This window comes from Synchiropus splendidus, chromosome 14 (assembly GCF_027744825.2).
Source record: "Synchiropus splendidus isolate RoL2022-P1 chromosome 14, RoL_Sspl_1.0, whole genome shotgun sequence".
Classification (NCBI taxonomy): Eukaryota; Metazoa; Chordata; class Actinopteri; order Syngnathiformes; family Callionymidae; genus Synchiropus; species Synchiropus splendidus.
Genome location: NC_071347.1, coordinates 15,367,608 through 15,390,313, shown reverse-complemented (window position 1 = coordinate 15,390,313; position 22,706 = coordinate 15,367,608). Strand labels below are relative to the sequence as shown.

The following is a 22,706-nucleotide window of genomic DNA, read 5'->3' as shown; positions in this document are numbered from 1 at the left end:
CGAGAACCGATAAACCGTCGAGAAATACGGAAAATGGCGGTGAATCTAGTCTATTTCGCCGCAGATCGTTGTAAATGCTCATCTTATAGAGTTTAACATGTAAATATTCGACTGCGCTCCATTGTGCTGGTCATATTTCGAGTTTTTTGCAACCTACGCATTTAAAATTTCCTTTGTCCTTGAAAGGGCAAACGCTCTTGTCCGGGTTTTGTCGAATTATACCATAAAAATAACATTTTCAGCCGTTTTAAACGATGTGTCGAGGGGTATTGACGCCTGTGCGTCGAGATTTGCTCTTGTTTTGTTGGTTTTGAACGTTTTTGAGGTTTTTAACAATTTCCACAGAATTAAATTTCAGAAATAATTCCATTTTTCACAGCTGTTTCAAAGATTTCTACCACAGTGTTGGAGAGGTAGAAGTGAAGATGAGTGAAGTTGTTGTGGGTTGATTTTTGCTTTTTATATAAAATTGGAACATTCAGTGACATCAAAATGCTCGTAAATGTTGAAATATATTACAGTTACTCGACGTTAAACGATGAACTCCAACTTCAAGTCAATTCTTTAATCCAAGTCTGGGTCTATAAGTTTAGCAAATCCAACATATACTTCGAAATACAAAATAGGGTGTTGGCTTTTAACCCTTTCCTGTTCTGAGACAAGAAAGAATTCATAAATGTACATGACTACACTTTTCCATGTTACATTTAGTTAGCAATTACTGGGAAATGCTTATTTTTAATCTGAGGAAGCATTGACCACAAGTTTATACATTTTAAGACAAAATAAGAGGCTAAAATTAAATATAAAAACCATATTAAATTCCAACACCACTGGGCTTGGAAAAAGCTGCATATATTTTTACATGAAGTGATATGCCAAGTAAGAATTAAGATGTGTTTATTAGGTGTTTCTAAACCATATTTATGTTTTATATTATACATTTATCAAGTATATGTAGCACACTGTAGGGAAGGTTTTGTCCTTCCAGTGAACACATTGCTGTTTAGAACATAAGACTAGAAGTAACATTTTCTTGTAAAATATTCATTTAAGTATTTTCCCGTTATGACTGAATACTAAATGTTGAATAACTTCAACATTTGTAAAGATCTGAACCAGTTCTCCTTAGACAAAGAGGACGTACTTTTATTAGACTTTACTGTCTGACATGTCTAATCACCTGCGTTTTTTCCATCTTTAGGATATTTCCTTGCTGTTGGCGATTGAAGACCAAAGAAAAATGAAGGTCACCTGACCATAGGAAAAAGGTACTTAATAATTACCACAATTAACATCGATTGTCATTATGTCCAATCTTGACCATTCCAATATTTCTAGCCACTAGGTTGTGCTGTTACGTTGAGTTCTGTCTAAACTCACTTTTTATCCTTTTTCAAGGTTGGCACTGCGCTAGCATGGCAGGACCGATTGAAGTGATGTCTCCTGCAATATGACCCTGTAAGTACAATTGATTAAGTGATGTATAAATAACTGGTGAAGACTTGCTACTCTTTGCTTTAAAACCTATACAATTGACAACATTTTCGTACTTGCGATTTTTTTCGGGGGGGAAAACGCATTTTGCGAATTTCCGTCAGAATCGCGTTTCTAAATCGAAACATGATCTTCTTTGCTCAAATTGAATTGTAGTTCGACTGAATGTAAATCTGTAATGGCAAATGCAGTTTTTAACTTTTCCGATGCTAGGTCTGTAGCCGGCGTGCATCATGCTAACGCCGTCATGTTCAACAAGTTTCATTGTTGAATATGAACAATGACAAGGAGACAGCAACTTTATGTTTACATTTGTTACTTTGAGTCTTATCTGTTCCTTAATTTAGCTGCAAGTGTCACATGTGCGATGTTGCTCCGAAAAATGTCCTGCCCCCTAGTGATAGCACGGATATGCTATTTACCGTGTTACGAAATCGTGCCAAATGGTCCTGCCCCTTGTTGCGTTGGAAAATTGAACCCGCCCTCAAATCACCATGTATTTATAACATTTAATTTTTTTGTTAGAATGATTTTGTTTTCTTTGAAAAAAAATATGATTTGGCTTTCGAATTGTGTTCAACAAGTCGCGAGAGTTTAGGTAACACCGTCTTGAAGCGTACGTGAAGTCATCTGGGGAATGAGAGCGTTGCATCAAACAGATTTGACGTATGAGTGAGCCAATCCAGTCACAGTTATTTGTATAAGCACTTCAGATGTCAGCACAACCAGCTTTTTGGGAAGACACTCACATATTGACAATGGGTCAAAACCATTTTCTCAGACTTCAAGTTAGACGAGTTGTCCACTGCCTGAACAGAGAAGACTTTGGCCAAACCCTTTGGGACCAAGAGTATCTGTGATGGCTTGGGTTGGCTTCATTGACTGTATTATATTTGTAGTGATGCAGATAGTGACTCATATTGACTTGCAAAAGACCAACAATTTTGAACTATTGATGCCCCAAATGAACAATAGTCAAATTATTGTGAGCCATTTGTCAGAGAAAACGATCTCCATTCTTTGACTATGAATATTGACTCAACAAAACCATAACACCATTGCAAGAGTTTTTCATTCTTCCAAACTCTTTGAAACCAAACACACCTCACCAAAACCAAAGACATTGATGTCAAGACCATCAAGAAAAGTATAATTCTAGCTTGATCAAACTAAAATAATGGCAACATTCCTTTGGGGTGTAGAAGATTATATGGGGAAAATGACATCTAGTTACACAATGCTTAAGTTGCTTTGAAGGATCTGAAATCAACTGAAGAACTTTCATCCCTTCACAGAGCGGCCTGACAAATGGTGCAAGAGTTTCGAACTGGTGAAGACAGCTTTTGTAAGTATTTATTCCGTAATTACACTGCATAACTATCATGTGTAATAGCACCTGTAGGGTGAATTATCCTCAGCTAAAATGTCATTAATGATTATTTGTGTTTTTAGGGGTGGGTGTGGTCTTGATAGTGAAAAATCAGCGCAGGGTTTTGTTAATGCAAACAACTTGTGTTCAGGCATGTTTGCTGGTGTTCAAGCACAATTGTGATGTCAGAACTCTTAGCTGCACATGGTTCTTCCAGGATTTTGTTATTAATTCCATCAAATAATAATGGGTTTTCAAACATTTGAAACAATTGTGGCGGGTTATCTTAACATGGCAACTCCATCTCCATTCTTGTATACTTCGAGATGGAGGATTACATTGAAAAACTTCAAAATGAAAGAGTTGCTTTGGAAAGATTTTCCACTCGGAAAATGATAATACACACAGGGAGTAGTACTTGATATTGTTATTTGAAGAAAGGGTAAAAAGGATTGGGACCAATACGAAACGCAGAGAATGTGGAAGGGTTGGAGTTCAATTTTGTATATTTTATCAAAATGTATATAAACAATCATGTATGGCTGTAAAATTGGCTTTGGTTTTAATTTACAAGCTAAAATAAAGGTCAAGAAAAAGCTGGTAGATCACAGCATCCACTGTGGAATCCTGGAAGGACTGACGAACAAAAATTGGGTTATACTTCAACAATTCTTCTGCGACAGTTTGTGACAATCACAAAAGTGATTTTTAGATTGAATTGAAATGCGATCCGATTGATAAAATGGTTCTCAATTGATGCTAAGCTTTTGGTGAGTCTAAATTGATGGACTTGTTGCTTTATGTGGAATTTGGATGCTTGTGTCCCTGCTGGTCGACTGTGGGAAGAGTTTTCTAGCATCACACTTCTTAGCGTGTTACGACAGTCTTCTGTTATTGACATCATTTAAATATTAGAAATGTGCAACGTATGTTTGTGGCAGATTTGTAGTTGTGTGTAGTGGAGTTATTTCAGCGTAAACCTGTTGGCTAAAGTTTGGCATGTGCGCTGGATGATTTGTAATTGTCGGTTCTATCTTGAATTGTGGGCTTATGCACCTTTCCTTTTTTTGTTCTTGTCCCATCAAGACTCCTGGATATTGCTGGCGTGGAAGAGAGACAGCATTTTAATTTTTTAATTTTTTTTACACGAAGATGGCGATTTTTGCAGCTTATGTTTTACATATTTTGGACCTGAACCCCCTCCCCCATAACCTGGACAGTTGAGCTGTCTTGCTTTGCTGCATGTTGAGTTGTTGAAGTATTTCAAGAATGACCGTCATCAGCCTTTGTATGTTTCAAAACTGTTGTTTAATAAACCGTCTAAAATTGCATTTTTTTCCCTGATCTTATTTCATTCACATATTTGTCCCATTCCATATAATCGTGGACTGTGATATGGCTACTATTTCGATTCAACGTTATCAAGTGCCGCGAAATGCGTCATTTAGTTAATATTTCATGATTTATCAGGTGGCTAATGCTACATCATCAATAAAATCACTTATTTCTTGTAATTGCTGCATGTTGTGGCGACAACTACCGCCAAAAGTTGCTTCCTGCATTATTAGTCTTTTTTGTGTTAAAAGTTGGTCGTTTCCACAAAGATGCTGATGAATAAAGAAGGAATTTGAGGGAATTGAAATGGTTTCCATTAGCTACCTAAAATGGCTTCCTCCTCCTGTCTTGGCAGGAAGTGATGCAATTGGTGCAAAAAAATATTTCACTGCTTATATTCTTCTAATCGGAAGGTTGAAAGCAAATATGTTTTCCTTCCTAGCTTTACGTTGTGGGTGTAAAACCAAGTAAATTTTGTGTTAAGATAAAGTTTAACATAATAAAGTGGGAGGGACTTAAACATCACCTGAGTGTGGGCTAAATGGAAATAACGTCAATCAAAGGCAGAGCTTTCAGAGCTGGGAAGAAGCTCTAGATGGCGGCTGAGCCTTGGGAAGGGTGCCATGGGCTTTCGTCTCGCCCTTTTTCTCTTCCGCGTTTCGCCTATGGCCACGTCTATTTGATCTCAAGTGATGCTTAATGCTTCGCGGTCGTTGTTTTTAGCGAAACCACTGCGTTTTCGGTCGTTTTTATGCCGTTTTTTGCGCTCCGGAGCAGCCGTCTGTGCGGTGGGAGTGCTTGTCGTTGTTTTCCATACAGAGCTCCGGCAGCCATGGTGCGCCTCCATTTTTAGTGCTGCTCGCCTCTGTCGTCTGACAGTGCAGGAGTCTGTTAGGGCCTACAGCCCATTTCCAGCTGTATTTTCTCAACAAAGTCGTTATTTAAACTAGTATTTTCGTATGCTTTGGGGCTTTTTCCCGTTTTTTATTTAAAACGGCGATCGGCAGTTGTTATGCTTTATTTTCGGAGCTACCGCATTTCTTCGAACGGAATCGGTATGTTTACAGTAAATATTGTTTGAAATGACGATATTTTGAGCTTTAAGTCAATTGTTCTTTTTTCCGTGTCTGATGACGCAGTTAAAATTAATTGCATGCGGCTCGACCCGTGCACCGAAAGTGAACGGACTTCCAGCACCTTGTTAGCATTTTAGCTTTATTTACATGAGCCATGTAAACAAACGACCCTTATATATTTTTATTTTCAAACACTTTCGTCGTGTGGTGCGGTTTGGGATTTAACTGCCAGCTGCGCAGAAGCAAACCTTGAGAGACTTGATAGTTCCTGACAACTTTTTTTTGGACAATAAATATCTGGAGATCGAGGACCATCCTTTGGAGACACGATTCCAGGATTCTACAATGATGAAGAACAAAAGTAAAAAGCAGGAGGATGAAGGGTCAACACGAAGCAATGCATCCAGGTACGACACTTACACTGCTTTTTACACTTTCTACACTCACTGGTCTTGATGTGCACCTGTCAGGTTTGTGTATAAGAATGTAAGGTTCTGATCCAGTTCATCGGTGTCACCGATGACCTTGCCATTGTTTTATAGCCACACCCTTATTTTCTGTCTTTAAATCTTCCTACACAACTCCAAAGGCCTATATGTCTGTTAAGATGTGTTCAATCCGGTGAAAAGTTCTTGGATCATGTAAAGAGTTTCAGTCAAGTATATTACTGACCTTGTCTTCCTAGTTGGCCCACTGCATTGCACCATTTTATTTGCTTTTCGACTTTATTAACGAATGCCTTGCTATTATTATCACAAAAAGTGCACTTAAGTTTAAACATGCCATGTCTTACCTTGCAGCCGTTTGCTGTAGAAGTAAGTAGTATGTCAATATTTTTCCATAGGAGTTGAAATGTGAAAAAAAAAAAATTCAAAAACGTCTGATTTGTGGACTCAGCCAAAAGCAAACAGACTTGTTATTTTACCTAATAGTGATGGACATAAAGTTCAGACTGATTTCCCAGTTTGAGGATTACTTTCATACTTGTTTGTATTTCAAAAACGTTCTTAACATTATTTAAGTTTCGGGACATTGAATTATTAATTTTGTGTTATGCCTGATATTACAAGTAATCTTGTGATTTGTTTTGTACTGTAAATGAAAGATTGTGGTGTTTTTTAAATAGAATGACCATTAATAAACATATGCCAACTTCCTGGCAGCTTGTGTTGCTTGTATGAATGAATAAAGATAACACTGCTCCTAACAATTTTAAATAAACTTGCTCCTTCTAAAGAAATTATATCTATGTCACTGTCTACTAAGTATTTTGACGTTAAGTTTAAACATTTAACATATAAGTAGAAATTCCCATACCATTCCCTTCTGAATTCTTTTATTAGTTACTTTTATTATTAATATGTAGTATTAAATAGTACTAATTTTCAAAAGTTGTGCAGTTTTGCATTAGGATATAGAGTTCTTCTGTGAAGTAACTTTTAAATGAGATGACATTTTTCAAATATGTCTTGTGCTGCTATTGATTATGGAAATGAACTTTTTTTATTTATTATTTTTATTATTCTTTTGCAAGCATTAGCATAATGATATCTTATTACTCTCATTTGTTTTTCTGAAAAGTTCTATGTATTAAAGATCTTGTTAAATCATCGACCAAAACACCTAATGTGGAACACTTGTTCGGCAAACAAAATAAAGGCATATACTTTGATTTGAACCTGGTCGGATAAAAGTTTATAAGAGATTAATCTGTTTTTAACTGTTATGGTTTTAAACACATGAAATATACTCGCACATCATCTTGGATTACAGTATTTCAAGTGACGTGATGAATCTATAAAGCTCAGTCAGAGAACACAATTCTTTGCAAATGTTCTTTCCTCTGCAGGTCTCCTCCATAAACCTCACCAAAAAATAAAGTCTGCTTTGAAAACCTTTGTCAGTCCATGTGCATAAAATGCCTTCATTGTTAATGTGCCTGTGTTATATTTTAAACACTATATATTTTCTCAAAACCTGCTTTTACATCGTCGCCTCAGAGCTGCAGGTTTTTTTTTTTTTAACTTGTGGCAGCCATTTTAGGTTTCTTGTCAAACTCTGCCTGCCTTCATTTTATATATCTAATGGCTTTATCTGTGTGCTGCTACAAACATGAGGGACAGCATTTGATAAATACATTAAAAAGTAAATTAAGTTTCTATTTAATACTCTTTCTGACATGAGTCTTGCCATGTTTTCATTAGTCACAAAATGGCCTTTGCTAGTCTGTTCACCTCTCTGTTTTTAAATGGTTTTTCTATGGAGGAGAAACAGGAAGTCCACCGCTCTTGGAAAGCCGGGGAAATAAATGGCCATTGGTCTGAGGGTTTCCTAGCAACGCGTCGGCCAATGAAAATTCGAGATGTCAGCGCCGCCTCCTATTGACGTCATTTAAAGCGGAAGGACTCCTGTCCATTCAAGATTACGTGACTCTACACGTCACCTAATAACGGAGTGCGATTCTTATTCTAGTTATTATGAAAAGTAAGCTATTTACCGAAAACGGTCGCTTGAATATATGGTTGCTGAGGTAATGTGATTGCAACAAATCACTTTTTAATGCTGACTTGTTGACTTTTCATTTTAACTCGGTATAATAGTTGGCATTATTTTGGATACATTTAGATGATATCCATATAAATTATTACATAAGTCCATATTCTTTAGTAATGTTCAACTCTTTTACCTTTAATTAGCCTAAAGAACAGGTTAAGTTTATATATTCCCCTTCTAATTGGCATTGCTATGAATAAGATTAACAATTTATAATAAGTGTAATATTTCAAGCCTTTTTAATGTCAGCAAAGCATTTAAGAGGTGGAAGGAAAGGAGTTAATTCAGCTGTCTCCAGCACTCCAGCTTCACCCCTCACCTTCGTGACACCCGCCATGTGTCAGCTTGCTTCACTTCTTCAGCTGTCATTCTTGCAACAAATTGCAACACCATTGAGACAGTGTAGACAAGTGTGTATTACTTCAGAGCACCCATCACCCTGAACCCCTCTCTTCAAACCAGCTGGCTCGTGGAGAAAGCTCCCATACTAAAGTCCTTCCTGTGTCAGCTGACATTCGTGCAGTGCACGTCTTCTTCTTCATCACTATGTTGTATTCGGATACCACTGTCAAAGTTGGGGATAAACTACAATTGCTCATTTGAGAAGCTGCCTTACTTGTTCTTCATGACATATACGCGTCGGTTTGCAACCGATAGCCCTCACCCAGGTCACTGCACCTATGAACTGCTCTCCCCAGGTAGAGACATAGTCAAGGACCAAATCCTCACACTAAAGGACAGTTTCTTTCCAGCTCCTATTTACTTGTTTTTTGCTTTCACTCCTTCCTGTTTTCCGCACTTAAACATTTTCTGATTCTTGTAGGGGCAGGGTGACATGTAAGTCATGGATGAAAGTGATCTTTTCACAAGTGTTGTAATGTTTGAATTGTGGTAGTAACTCTGACTTGTTCTCCTCTTGAGTTTATGGTGTGTAAATGTCTCTTGTTCCAATAGCAATTCCGCCTCAGAAGAGTCCAACCACTCCGCGTCGGACTCTGGAAGTCAGTCCGAGAGCGAACATGGAAGCGAGAAGAGGAAGTCCCATAACTCGGAGTCAAACAGCTCGTCTCAGTCGGAGTCCCGCTCCGAGTCAGAGAGCGAGTCTGCCGGGTCCAAGCAGCAAACCACTGAGGTCAAAGACAAGCCTCCAAGAAAGAAGGAGCGTCTGGCTGACGTGAAGAAGGTAAAGGTCAACTGGAGAGAAGTTTGTTTGCTCTTTCGCTTTGTGTCTTTCAACCATGGTGCTCTTTAGACTCTCCCACCACTACACTGTATTTAAACTGGAGTTCAAAGTCTTCTGTAATTTGAACAATATAAGATCCACATGGCACAGTTTGGATTCTTAAATTGCTTGGACCAAATCTTCATCAAAGCATATTGTTGGAAGTATCACAGATGGCCTCTGTAAATGGTTGCTCAATCACAAATCTATCATATTATGATTTTACTCTCCAATAATAAGATGGAGGTTGGTGACTTAAGGATTGCGCTGCTTAAAATGCTTCATCAAACCTTTTGGCTAGACCTTTTAAGCCAAGACCTTCGAAAAAGATACTAGTCAGGAAGCTTTGGCATTCTCCACATCTTAAAAGTTTCAGTGTTCACAGTGAGGCCGTTGCATTCCATTCCATGTTCAACTACATTTCATAGTGTCATGGTTGCATTAATACATCTGATTTGATTAAATAAAAATAGAGTCACAATAGCAGGTCTTCACTTCGTGCAGCCAACCGTACGTTTAGATATAATTTGGAATATTTTGAGGAATACCAAACAAGATTTTTTTTCCCCTCCCACTGGTTTCAGATGTGGGAAGAGCACCCGGATGTATACGGTGTCAGACGGTCCAACCGCAGCAGACAAGAGCCAGCCCGTTTGAACATCGGAGCTGGGGTAAGAACTCTCATCAAGATACCTGAGATTTTTGAGAAACTAGTTGAAGTCAGTAGTCGCAAGGACAATGGCGCTTCTACTGCCGCCTAGTGGGAGATAACTGCAACTGTCAACTTTTTTTCACAGGGAAGCAGTGACTCTGAGAGCGAGAGTCCAAAAAGAAAGTCGTCAAGAGTCAAGAAAAAAGAGTAAGTAGAGGAGATTTTCATGCTCTGGATTTGTTTTTATTCTTTGTTTTTGTTCCATAGTATTCTTTAAATTCATCACTCTTGTTTCCATCAAGCATGTCCCTGTTTCCTCTTTTGGCCACTCGTCTTCTTTCTGCTGTTTGTGTTTGGGTATCTGTTTGCTCCTCAATGGCTCAGTTATGTCCAATCAATCAGGCAATGAGGAATTTTATTCGATTCATCATATACTTCTGGCTTCTCCTCATTTACCAGTATGATGGACACCTGGTGGCTGGTGTCTGGAAAACCTTTGGGCTTGTAAGCAAAATTGTGATCGGGCTAAACGGTGAACTTGTGGCATTTTTTCATTGTAAGAAATATCTGGAAAGATGACTCAAATGATACTGATGACGATGATGATGATGAGGAGGAGGAGGAGGAATCTGACAGTGAGCTGGAAGAGAAAAAAGTTAGATCCAGACGACTCGCTGCAAGAAGGTAAGATGACGTTGAGTCTTGGTTCACAGACAGCTACCCACCTGTCACATTGTCTTCACTCTATTTATTATATCTTCAATGGCAGACGTGTTTATTAAGTGGAGTGTATATTTAGCCAACCCTCACTGCTCGAGTGATGAATTAACAAGTTCTTTTGACGCTTTCATTTGGCTGAAGGCCTCAGTCGAAATCATCCAGCAAAAAGCAGTCTCAGAAGGGGAAAAAGAAGAAGGTGGAGTCGTCCGCAGACGAAGATGATGATGACGATGAGGACGACGATGAGGACGACGAAGATGATGATGATGACGATGATGAGGACACTCCAAAACGACAAACTCGTAAAAGAGGCGCAACTAAAGTCAAAAGGTATATATATTTTTCACCAGTTATTTTGTGTTTTTAATATTTTTGTATTCAGGAATTAAGGAATTGTTTTTGGTTCCTGACTATATTACCCAGTCAGGAGGTTGAACGCACAGTTCCATTTCTTCATATTTGAAAGAATACAGATGTGCCAAATTACAAATAACCTTATTCTGACTTTGTAGCTACAAAGAGGATCAGCACGACTTTGAAACAGACTCGGACGACCTCATTGAAATGACTGGCGACGCCTGTGAGGAGCAGCAGGACGACGACAGTGAGACCATCGAGAAGGTGCTGGACACCAGGACCGGCAAAAAAGGGGGTGAATACTTTTGCTCTCTTCCTGAAGCTTTGCTGAAATGTAGGCGACTTGTAAACATTCTGCTCATCCTCTAGTGACTGGCGCTTCAACGACAGTGTATGCTGTGGAGGAGAACGGCGACCCCGGTGAGGGCTTCGACCCGGAGAAGGACGAGGGAGAGACTCAGTATTTGATCAAGTGGAAGGGCTGGTCCTACATCCACAACACATGGGAAAGCATCGAGTCGCTGACTCAGCAGAAAGTTAAAGGAATAAAGAAGCTCGACAATTTTAAGAAGAAAAATGACGAGCTCAACGCATGGTGAGTAGGATTTACACCCCGGGGATTCAGTTGTGTTTCTCATGATGTGTTCTTTTGAAGGTTGAGAAAAGCGTCGCCGGAGGATGTTGAGTTTCACAACTGTCAGCAGGAGCTCTTGGCTGACTTGAACAAGCAGTTCCAGTTTGTGGAGCGAATAATAGGTAAGAACGAAGCAGCTCAGACAAGGAACGATGTTTCATTCGTTTATGATTTATTTTTCTCATCACTCAGCAACAAAAACAGGAAAAACTCCAGGGTCATCAGATTTTCCATGTAAGTACATGTCGTAAGGATTTTGTCGTCGTGACTTGCTACAGGGTTTAACCCAACTGATTGTTCCCCCCGTCAGCTCACAGTCACAAGATGCCGTCCTCCAACGAACCCGAGTATCTGTGCAAGTGGATGGGTTTGCCGTATTCTGAGTGCAGCTGGGAAGACGGAGCACTGGTTAAGAAGAAGTTCCAGCACTGCATAGACAGTTTTTTGAGCCGCAACTCCTCCAAAACAGTTCCCTCGAAAGACTGCAAGGTAGAAGTCTGCTCAGACTCGAACCTGAATAAATGTTGTGTTGACGACGAAACATGTTCTGTCAGGTGTTGAAACAAAGGCCGAGGTTTGTCGCGCTGAAGAAGCAGCCGTCGTATATTGGCGACGAGAACCTGGAGTTGAGGGACTACCAGCTGGCTGGGTTGAACTGGTTGGCTCATTCCTGGTGCAGGTACGGTACTGGTGACGTCGTGGTTGGATTTCATCTGAATGTGACTGATCTTTTGTCCGTCCCCTATGCAGGTGCAACAGTGTCATCTTGGCTGATGAAATGGGCTTGGGAAAGACCATCCAGACAATCTCCTTCCTGTCCTACTTGTTCCATCAGCACCAGCTTTATGGGCCATTTTTAGTTGTGGTGCCTCTGTCCACACTCACCTCCTGGCAGAGGGAATTTGGCACTTGGGCTCCTGACATCAATGTGGTGGTCTACCTCGGTGACGTCATGAGCAGGAAGACGGTAAACTGCCTTTATTCGAAGTGATTGAGCTTCTAGTTTCATGCTGACCTGTGTCCTCCTTAGATTCGGGACTACGAGTGGGTCAACCACCAAACCAAAAGGATTCGCTTCAATGCACTTTTGACCACGTATGAAATCCTCTTGAAGGACAAGGTAATTTAAATACATATGTCGTAAACAGTCGTCCAGTCTTGGAATACCTTCTGTGGTCGTCCTTCAGGGCGTGCTCGGGAACATCAACTGGGCCTTCCTGGGGGTGGACGAGGCTCACCGGCTGAAGAACGACGACTCCCTGCTGTACAAAACACTGATGGAGTTCAGGTCCAACCACCGACTCCTCATCACCGGTACTCCTCTGCAGAACTCCCTCAAAGAGCTCTGGTCTCTCTTGCACTTCCTCATGCCCGACAAGTGAGTCAACGTTCAGACGCCTTTTGTTTCATGCGGACAGAGTATAATGTGTGTTTTCTGGTCATCAAGGTTCGACTCGTGGGAGGATTTCGAAGACGACCATGGGAAAGGTCGTGACAACGGTTACCAGAGTCTCCACAAGGTCCTCGAGCCCTTCCTCCTCCGGCGTGTTAAGAAAGATGTGGAGAAATCGTTGCCCGCTAAAGTGGAGCAGATCCTCCGGGTAGACATGACGGCGCAACAGAAACAGTTCTACAAGTAAGAGTGTGGAATCTTCGCTCCCCTTTGCTTCTTCTTGCCTTCCTGCTCACCCTGCTTTTTCCTCCTCTAGGTGGATTCTAACAAGGAATTACAAAGCTCTTTCGAAAGGGACCCGAGGCAGCTCCTCCGGCTTCCTCAACATTGTTATGGAGCTGAAAAAATGCTGCAATCACAGTTTTCTCATCAAACAACCGGAGGTGGAAGAGTTGGAGGTGCAAGACCACCTGCAGGTGTGTTTTCTCTCTCAGACGCTTCCAGCGCCTCCTCAGGACTGAGCTTGGAGATGAACCTTTGCTTTCTGCAGAACCTGGTGAAGGGCGGGGGGAAGCTGGTGCTGCTGGACAAGCTGCTGACCAGACTCAGAGAGCGAGGCAACAGGGTCCTGATCTTCTCCCAGATGGTCATGATGTTGGACATTCTGGCAGAATATCTTGCAAAGAAGCGCTACCCTTTCCAGGTGCATTTTTTATCCAGTTCATGTTTTTAGTGTGAAGTGGACAGTATTCATTGAATGTGAGAACTCCCACTTTCTAATGTGTGTGATGCTTGTACTGCACAAGAACGCAAACGTCACTGGCTTTGAGGATGGCACGTCCTCAGATGCTGAAAACAGATGCTGTTTTTAATCATACAACAAGTTTAATTGTCATGGTTAGATGTGGTCATAAGAAAAAAATCTCAATAAAATATATAAAATGAAAAAAGAAAAGGCAGGCCAAATTTGAACATGATGAAATTATATTCAAAATATTTTTATTGGGTATTCATAGTTATTGAATACAAAAGACACAAATTAATGAGAGACAAGACACAATCATTTTGTGTGTACATTATACAAAAAGGCAGAGCACTTGTCAGTGTGATGTCTTGCAAAGTAAAATGTGGAAGTAATGCTTTTTTCCTTTTTTTCCTTCACAACTCACAATGAATAAAATGGAATAAGAATTAAGAAAATACAGAAAAACAGAAATAAAAAACGAATACCAACCCCAAAACATCATGAAAGTTAACACCGGTACCGTTTCCCAAAGCATCTTAAACAGTTCCATGAAGGTGTCCCACATTTCATGGAAGGTTTTCTGGGATTTAGTTACAGAATATATGACTATCTCCATTTTGACACATCATGTTTCTGATTTTTAAGTGATTCATGAATAGATTCCAGGAAATAAACATGAATCAGTCTTTAAAACTGAATGTGAAAATATGATTGGGTTGATATAAAATAAAGACATGGACTTTGATTTGTCTGGTGTTTGTGACAAGTGGTCTGGAGTAGTGTGTGCGCAGATCAGATATCAGTGTTGTTGCACGCAGACTCTCGGCCAGGTTGAGAGTTCATGTAGTTATTTATACCGATGTGATATTTTGTGCTGCAGACCAGCACCATGTCACTCGGCTCTCTTGTTGTTCATTTGTGAACTGCTGCAGTCGACATGAGCGATCACTCGAGGAGGTTGATGCCAGGATAGCAAACACTTGGGAAGTTGTTCACGTTCTTCATCTGTTGGGTCTTCTCTTGACAGCGACTGGATGGGTCTATTAAAGGAGAAATCCGAAAGCAAGCACTTGACCACTTTAATGCTGAAGGCTCTGAGGTAAGTTTGATCAAACGTGGTCATCTTCTTCAGTCAAGTGATGAGTCAAAGCTGACACCTGACTCTCCTCTGTCTCAAAGGACTTCTGCTTCTTACTGTCCACAAGAGCTGGAGGCTTGGGTATAAACTTGGCCTCAGCAGACACCGTAGTCATCTTTGACTCCGACTGGAACCCTCAGAACGACCTGCAGGCGCAAGCCAGAGCTCACCGGATCGGCCAAAAGAAACAGGTGACTTCATCAATCCCCCTTGGTTTTCCTCTGTGAAATGACACTCATTTATGCTGTCGTCGCAGGTGAACATATATCGGCTGGTCACCAAAGGGACGGTAGAAGAGGATATCATTGAGAGAGCGAAGAAAAAAATGGTCCTGGATCATCTGGTCATCCAGAGGATGGACACGACCGGACGGACAGTACTTGACAGCAACTCTGGGAGCACAAAGTATGGGATTAAAAACTGGTGATAGTTTTATTGTTGCGCTCCTAATAATGTGTCTTTGTAGTTCCAACCCTTTCAACAAAGAGGAGCTGACGGCTATCCTCAAGTTTGGTGCAGAAGATCTCTTCAAAGAGACTGAAGGAGAAGAGTCTGAGCCACAGGTGCAGTTCATTCGTGGCCCATGGTTGTTGTTGTTGTTGTTGTTGTGTGTGTGTGTGGCCCTGGGCCTGACTGGTTCTGTGCTCGCAGGAGATGGACATCGATGAAATCCTGCGGCTAGCTGAAACCAGAGAGAGTGACCAGGGCCAGAGCGCCACGGACGAGCTTCTCTCGCAATTTAAAGTATGTAGAAGTCAGGCAGCCTTCTCAGTGTGGCATGTGACCTTGTTGTGTGCCACGCGTCTAATGATGCTGCACAAGCAAACACTTTCAACTTTTCCTTGTTGCTCCTGACTTTCTGACTGACATCTTCCTCTTACAAATAATACGCCATTTACCGCCATCTAGCGATATAACAACGGAACTGTCATTTTGTAGAAAGACCGTCCCTATAGTGTCCGGCTCATGCCGTTTGTACCTTTACAAACATTCACGCGTATTATTTTTAGACACTTCCCTGTGCCCTTTGAAAAACAGTTACTCAACACTTCGGTTCAATGAGTTTCGGAAATGAGGAAGTAGGAAACTCTGACCTCACTATAGCTCACCAACTGACTCATAATATTTTAGTTTAATTTAAACGTTTAGATATTTTATTAAAGATATTTTTTCGTTTGTTGTGCTTCCAAAGTCAGGTTATATTCTGTATAATGCTTTCAACATTGAAGTTGCAAGCTCAATGTCCGTATTAAGGTTGCTGTTTCTGAAGTTATTAACTCTTGAGGGAGAACCTGTCTTTCATATCAAACACTATTTTAGGGAGTGTTTTTGCTGGTTCTGCCGCCGAGTGAAAAAATGACACTATAATTGTGTTGTTATGAGTGTGGTCTGAGTAATGACCCATTCTGTTTCTTGACGTCTCAGGTGGCTAATTTCTCCAGCATGGAAGAAACCTCTCCGGACTTGGAGGAAAAGCCATCACGGGACTGGGATGAAATCATCCCGGAGGAGCAGCGTCGCAAAATTGAGGAGGAGGAGAAGCAGCGGGAAATGAACGTTTTCATGCTGCCTCGGAGCCGCAGTTCCAACAAGCGGGTGAGAGGAGAGATCTCACTGCGGAAGTCGGAAATGATTACCCTCGTCTCAAACCATTAACTCGGTGATTTCTCAGGCCCAGGCCAACGAAAGTGACAGTGACGTGGGCTCCAAGTTGAAGAACCGCTCGTCTGGCTCAGACAGCGAGTCGGACGACAGCGATGACGACAAGAAGCCGAAGAGACGAGGCCGACCCCGGGCACGGAAGAACAACGTCGAGGGATTCACCGACACTGAGATCCGCAGGTCTTTTGAGCTTTGATCCACTGCATGACAGCCTGTATATCAGACTGAAAAATAACATTACATCACCATCTTTTACAGGTTCATCAAGGCATACAAGAAATTTGGATCTCCTCTTGAAAGGTGGGGATGATTAGAAGGTTTCCTTTGGCTGACGTGTAAATGTTGCTGTTACTAATGACAGGTTGGAGGCCGTCGCCCGTGACTCTGAGCTGGTGGATAAATCCATCGCAGACCTGAAGAGACTCGGAGAACTGATTCACACCAGCTGCTTGGCTGCAGTGCAGGAGCACGAGGAGCAGATGAAAGAGAATCCCGTCGAAGGTAAGTGGATCATCACCTGATCACAGATTTGGAAATGTTTTTTACATTGTCCTTCCATCAGCGCAGTCTCATTTAGTCTCCTTCTTCATGGATGTTTTGGTGATGACACTACAATGTTTGATGCGTTGCACTAAAACATATTTCCTGTGAAAGAGAGCTTATTATCTGGATGTTTTTTTCCTGTGGTCCCATCTCTATTTTAAAGACTGAAACTATGTTTTAATGTCTTAACTACTGGAGTTTACTCTCATGTAGCCCTCATCCCTGTGATATATCTTGCATATGTTTTGATGGTTTGCCTGACAGTTGTGGTTTTTCAAGAGAAGAAGTTTATGTTGGTCCTTGTCTTCTGATGCTATTTTCATACTCATGTTCTTTGTTTAAGTGTTTGTAACACTTCACTACTACAGTTATACAATGGTCTCCTGCGTTTGTTTTGATTTTAAGGCTGAAGAATTGTTAGAAAATGAGGCTGTGAGTGAGTCTTTTATCCCTTTTTCCTTGATAATATCTTGGTTTTATTTGGCATCAGGGGTTTATGACTGTAGTTAGTTTCATTGAGGAGAAGAGATTTAAAAAAATCCTGTTGGATTTTTAAACGTTTTTTTTTTTTTGTTGGAAAGCTCTCATTTTGCGCTGTCAGGAACTGTTGCCCTGTTTGTGTGTCACCCCCCGATTCTTTTCTCTCAGATAATGTTTGGAGGATCTTGATAAGATAAACCTTTGAGGAGTGAAAGGTGCTCGTCAGTGGCGACATAGTCGTTCATAAGGGGTTAACAAATTAATTTTGTATAGGTCCATTTGTTATCACATGCTAACTGTTAGCTTTTGTTCCATGTCCAGCCAAAGGTCCCGGTAAACGTCGAGGTATCAACATCAAGATCTCAGGAGTGCAGGTCAATGCCAAAACCATCATCCAGCACGAGGAGGAGTTCGAGCCCCTGCACAAAGCCATCCCCCCAAACCCAGAAGAGAGAAACAAGTATGACATGCTGCAGATGAACTCGATCAGGACATTTGTGTTTTGTTTCACCGCGTAACAACCCTCGTGCTGCAGGTTCAAGTTGACGTGTCGGGTGAAGGTGGCCCACTTTGATGTGGACTGGGATCTGGAGGACGACACTCAGCTGCTGCTCGGCATCTATGAGCACGGGTTTGGCAACTGGGATCTGATCAAGACCGACCCAGAGCTCAAGCTTGCTGAGAAGGTAAAGCTAAATATAAATAGAATCAAGATGAGTGTGAAGTTGAAACTAATGTTTCAGCACCATCAAAGCCTTAAAACATTTGTCCTCGTCCAGATTCTACCTGACGATCCAAGCAAGAAGCCTCAGGCCAAGCAGCTGCAGGCGAGAGCCGAGTATCTTCTGAAGCTGCTGAAGAAAGAGCAGGACACAGATGCATCGAAAACCGGGGAAGAGGTACGTGAACTGCATCAGGCTGAGAATCAGATTTCTCTCTCGGTACTGTTTCAACATGAGGTTGCTCTTGAAAAAACGATGGGCCTCAACCATGACGGCTTTGAAAGTACTCTGGGATTATTGTTGTTGTGTTGCAATGAGTGAAAGGCCGCATCATTTTATGAGTGATGGTGTAGCTGGAAGGTTATCTTTAAGTAGATCTGCTAGGTGAGCTGTGTGATCATTAGTGCTGAGTCACTCGGCAAAAATAGGGAGTTCATGTGCTGAAGGTTTATTAAATTGTGACCTGTCCTTCTAAAAACCGATGAGACAACAAAGCTTTACAGAAGCTATGAGTAAAGTCACTGGCAAACTGTAGCAAATTCACAACAAAAAACTGACCATAAAAGGCTTTCCATCAAGGTCAAAGTGAAGAAGAGGAAGCCTCGTGTGCGAAAGGAAAAGGCCCTGAAAGACGAACAAGGCAACGAGATTTCGTCCCCTCGCCTGTCGGACAACCCGTCGGAGGAGGGCGAGGTCAAGGTGAGCTCTTAAAGATGGTTGTTTGGGGTCCTTGTGCTGCGGCTTCAGTTGGCTCTAAATGGGGAATTCAAGGCTTAATGAAGTGGAAAAGAAACAATTGTCAGGGATGATTTTGAGTTTGTGGGTGAAACTTGTTCAAGTCAAGTTAATCCTGTTCTTTAAACATCACACTGCAGCCTCCTTGAACATTCACTTCAAAACAGCTCCTTGTCTTTGTGAATTTAAGTCCCTAAAATGTGTGTTTTCATGGTGAATCCCTTGTTTGACACAGCAGTGTTGAGTTAAGTACAAGTGTCTGCACTCTTCTTAAGCAGGACGGAGGCACGGAGAAGTCGCCTGCAAAAAAGAGACAACGGAAAAAGGACAACAAGGAAAACAAGGAGAAGCAAGGAACCCCCAAGAAAGAGAAAGATGGGGACAAGGAGAAGAAAGCTGGCAAGCCCAGGAAAGAGAGGGTGAGGAAGTGTTTCCAACTACGACTCGTGTCTTGCTTGATGAACAAGTACTGACTTGTTGGTGCCTCGCAGGCGAAAGCTGCCAAATCCAAGAAGACTCAAGGGCCGGTGCACATCACTGCCGGCTCTGAACCGGTCCCCATCGAAGGAAAGGAAGATGATGAACTGGACCAGGAGACTTTCGGCATTGTCAGTAGAGTTTTGTTGGTTGCAAGTGTGTCGGTAGCAGCTCAGTGACGTTGTGTTCTGGTGCAGTGCAAGGAGCGAATGCGGCCGGTGAAAACGGCTCTGAAGCAGCTGGACAAACCGGACGAAGGCCTGTCGGACCAGGAGCAGCTGCAGCACACACGCACGTGTCTGCTAAAGATCGGCGACCGGATCACAGAGTGCCTCAAGGCGTACCACGACCCGGAGCATGTGAAGACATGGCGACGGTGAGGAAGGGTCCCTGTCGGCGTCCAGGTGGCACCGCCACTCCTTTCATAAACAACCTCCGTTTCTTTGCAGGAACCTGTGGATTTTTGTGTCCAAGTTCACCGAGTTCGGAGCCAAGAAGCTGCACAAGCTGTACAAACTGGCCCTGAAAAAGCGATCGCACGAAGAAGAGGTACGTGACAGCGGAGTCACCGTGAAAGCTGAAGATGTTGTTAGCTAAAGCCGCCCTGGTTGGCCTGTCGCAGAAGGACCACAAGAAGAAGGAGGACCCGGGGCGGGCCAAGTCTTTCAGACCCGACACGTCTGGTTCCAGTCGGGACTCTTCTGGTGCGCAGCAGACCTCGAAGCTGGGCTCCCACCCGGGCCAGTCGGCCCACCACAGAGAGCCCTACAACATGGCTAACAAGCGCCACTTTGGCAACGACGGTACGTCTGGGTCAAGTGCTGCCAGGGTAACTTTGAAAAAGTAATCCCACTACTGATCACTCCCTCAAAATGCAACTTAGCTACTTACCGATTACTTAACCTGTTAGGTTTCATCATACTGGACAAAGTGGTAACATAAGAGTGTCGCGTTACTGGCATCACTGGTCTGTGTGTCTCATCGGAGCGGACCTTGTGTGCAGACCGGGGCGACTGGCGCAGCGACCGCAAGTACAACTACCAAGGCAACAGCAGCCAGCCGTGGCAGGGAGAGCGCCACCACCCGTACGATCAGCATCGATACAAGGACCACTACAACGATCGGCGCCCGCACGGGGATCAGTACCGCAGCTCGGGCGGGTACCGCAACAACGTCTCCCCTCGGAAGAGGCCGTACGACCAGTACAACAACGACCGGGACCACCGGGGGCATCGGCCCTACTACGACAGGTGAGATGGCTGCACCCGAACACGCCTGAAGACTCCCTCACCGTCCCATGTGTTTGCTCTCTGCAGGCATCAGGACAGCAAAAGGCGACGTCCAGATGAGTTCCGTCCCACCTACCACCCAGGCAGGGACGGGCCCCCGCAGGACTACAGGAGGCTGCCCGATCACAGGCAAGCGGGACCGCCCGGACCGGAACACTACGCTCGGCCCTTCCAGCCTGATAAGCCCCCGCTGGACCCTCGCTCTCCGCCGGTGCAGAAGTCCCCTCAGGACACGCGCTCGCCCCCGGAGCGACCCACGGAACCAAGTGCTGCCCCGGACTCTAACTGGAGCAACAGGAAAGCTTGACTTGAGAGAGAGTGGTTTCGCTATCATGTGCGAAACGAAGCGCACGCCGCCACCGCAGGCGATTCCTGGACCCGCCAGTCATAAGCTGAACTATGGAAGAGACTTTTGGACGTGAATCATTTGTGCCGCACAGGAAGAGTATGATGTCTTCTGCCGCCATGATGAAGAACTTTGACGAGCAAATCCACATTGGAGGTTTTAGTCCCATGGACTATCGGACGATTTAGGATGTTTGGAACCATGACTCGATCCTAAAAGTGCCTGAAGGTCTTTTTTTTTTTTTTTCTTTCTGGACATTGAACGATTGATTCCTGAAATAATCTTGACAGACGTTTTCGTGTCAAGCTGTGTGAACAGAGGATTGTGTCACAGGATCACCTGCACCTTCTCACGTTGACCTGAACGGGAGTTTCACGCACCGTGTGTACAGATACAGACAAGCCTGTATAAGTGTAGCTACTTCTACCACTCGGTCGGCCAAGCGACGTTCGCAGTATTTATGACCGCGGTAACACTAAGACTTTTCAGTATTATTGTCGGAAAAGGTTGTTCACTGTGTCCCACCGAGCTCCGTCGGTATTCTGTTGCAATAGTATCATGCATGTTGCTACGCTCGCCGCCGCCGGCGTTTTTAGGACTCCCAAGCTCCGCCCCCCGTGCCAAATTAGCCCTGCTGTGATCTTTATTTCATGCGTTTCCATTTGTGCCTTATTTATGTTTCCATGCTTTGGGTTTGAGTCGGGGCAGAACCAGGAGTCTGGTATTAGACGTGCGGAGGTTTCCCCCAAACGGCCAAACTGCTGCTGAGCAAAGGGACCACGAGTGTGTAAATGTGTCGCCCAGGTGTTTCATGAGCGGCAGAGTGGCCGATCATTTCAGAGAAATGGTGCGTGTTCGTTGGAACTGTTACACTCAACAGCCATCCAGTTCCAGGTGGAGCCGGCGTCACTTCATGTATCATAGTAGAAGATTCGGAATAATTTATATTTGTGACAAAAACCACTCTTTGAGAAATGTGCTGTGCATATGTTTGGACATATGTAATAAACTTTGTTACACAAGGTCTCTTTTTTCCTCGTGAACTCTCTGAGCCGTCAGTCGACCTCCTTCATCTTTACATGTCTTCATTCAGGTTGCAATACCTGGTCGAGTTGGACGGGTCGTGACGTCATTTCATGTCAATTCAATGCTCCAAAATAACATTGAACACAAATGTTTACAACACTTTACACAATTTTCTTTTTTTTTCAGATTTGCCGGCGTGTTCGTCTAGCCAGTTACTTGTTCCGGTAATTCAAGGGTTTTATTTACTTGTTAATATTCAAATCTCAGATGGTAGCAGTGATAACTGTGTGAGCCTGGCCACTGTGCTCCGCACCATTGTCTCTTTCAATGTTCATTTCAAATAATCTCAGTCAAGTATTTTCTATTTTGTATTTTCTTTACCATATCCATTATCTTTTACTTAGCACTGTTGACATTTTCAGGTCATTCATGCATAATATGTATTTTACATATAAAATGTATTTATTTTCTTAATAAAACAAACTTAATATAGACCTTTAAAAATATATTAATACAATGACGTATTTTAGTTATATGATTTGAATTTAGAGGTCTCATTCCTATTTGTTTTCCCACGGAACTCACTCAAATTTTTTTCTGAAGCCCCAATCAATAAATTACGTTTACATGTTCAAATACTTGAAATGGACTTTCAGCAGGCTTTTTTTTTTGCAATAATAAAACAGTCTTCATTCAGCTCTCAAGGTTCCCCAATAAGTGTAGTGCCGTATCTGG

General features: G+C 42.5%; 1 protein-coding gene across 3 annotated transcripts; it reads left to right on the top strand.

Moving 5' to 3' along the window:
• The first annotated feature begins 4,765 nt into the window (after positions 1–4,765).
• chd2 (chromodomain helicase DNA binding protein 2) lies at positions 4,766–21,967 on the top strand. 3 transcript variants are annotated; one of them, XM_053885237.1, is made up of 38 exons: positions 4,766–5,684; positions 8,785–9,013; positions 9,637–9,723; positions 9,850–9,911; positions 10,266–10,388; positions 10,566–10,754; positions 10,937–11,076; positions 11,151–11,376; positions 11,437–11,537; positions 11,608–11,649; positions 11,726–11,904; positions 11,970–12,094; positions 12,166–12,382; positions 12,446–12,535; positions 12,603–12,793; positions 12,863–13,051; positions 13,125–13,284; positions 13,359–13,511; positions 14,581–14,652; positions 14,733–14,882; positions 14,948–15,096; positions 15,158–15,254; positions 15,343–15,435; positions 16,117–16,287; positions 16,364–16,533; positions 16,612–16,653; positions 16,715–16,854; positions 17,698–17,836; positions 17,912–18,062; positions 18,156–18,275; positions 18,678–18,797; positions 19,112–19,252; positions 19,325–19,441; positions 19,508–19,686; positions 19,760–19,859; positions 19,933–20,113; positions 20,314–20,560; positions 20,627–21,967. In XM_053885237.1, the coding sequence occupies exons 1-38, from the start codon at positions 5,623–5,625 to the stop codon at positions 20,904–20,906; spliced, it is 5,424 nt and encodes a 1,807-aa protein (XP_053741212.1). In that variant the 5' UTR covers positions 4,766–5,622; the 3' UTR covers positions 20,907–21,967. The 3 variants fall into 3 exon arrangements, with proteins under 3 accessions (XP_053741212.1, XP_053741211.1, XP_053741213.1); XM_053885236.1 differs by having other exon boundaries at positions 19,109–19,252; XM_053885238.1 differs by lacking the exon at positions 10,266–10,388 and having other exon boundaries at positions 19,109–19,252.
• The last annotated feature ends 739 nt before the right edge of the window (positions 21,968–22,706 follow it).

Excerpts from the sequence above, each read along its gene's own strand:
- chd2 (XM_053885236.1), top strand. The coding sequence starts at position 5,623 with ATGATGAAGAACAAAAGTAAAAAGCAGGAGGATGAAGGGTCAACACGA. Across the intron at positions 12,095-12,165 it reads TTGGCTCATTCCTGGTGCAG|GTGCAACAGTGTCATCTTGG; the intron begins GTACGGTACTGG and ends TCCCCTATGCAG. Across the intron at positions 12,383-12,445 it reads ACGTCATGAGCAGGAAGACG|ATTCGGGACTACGAGTGGGT; the intron begins GTAAACTGCCTT and ends TGTCCTCCTTAG.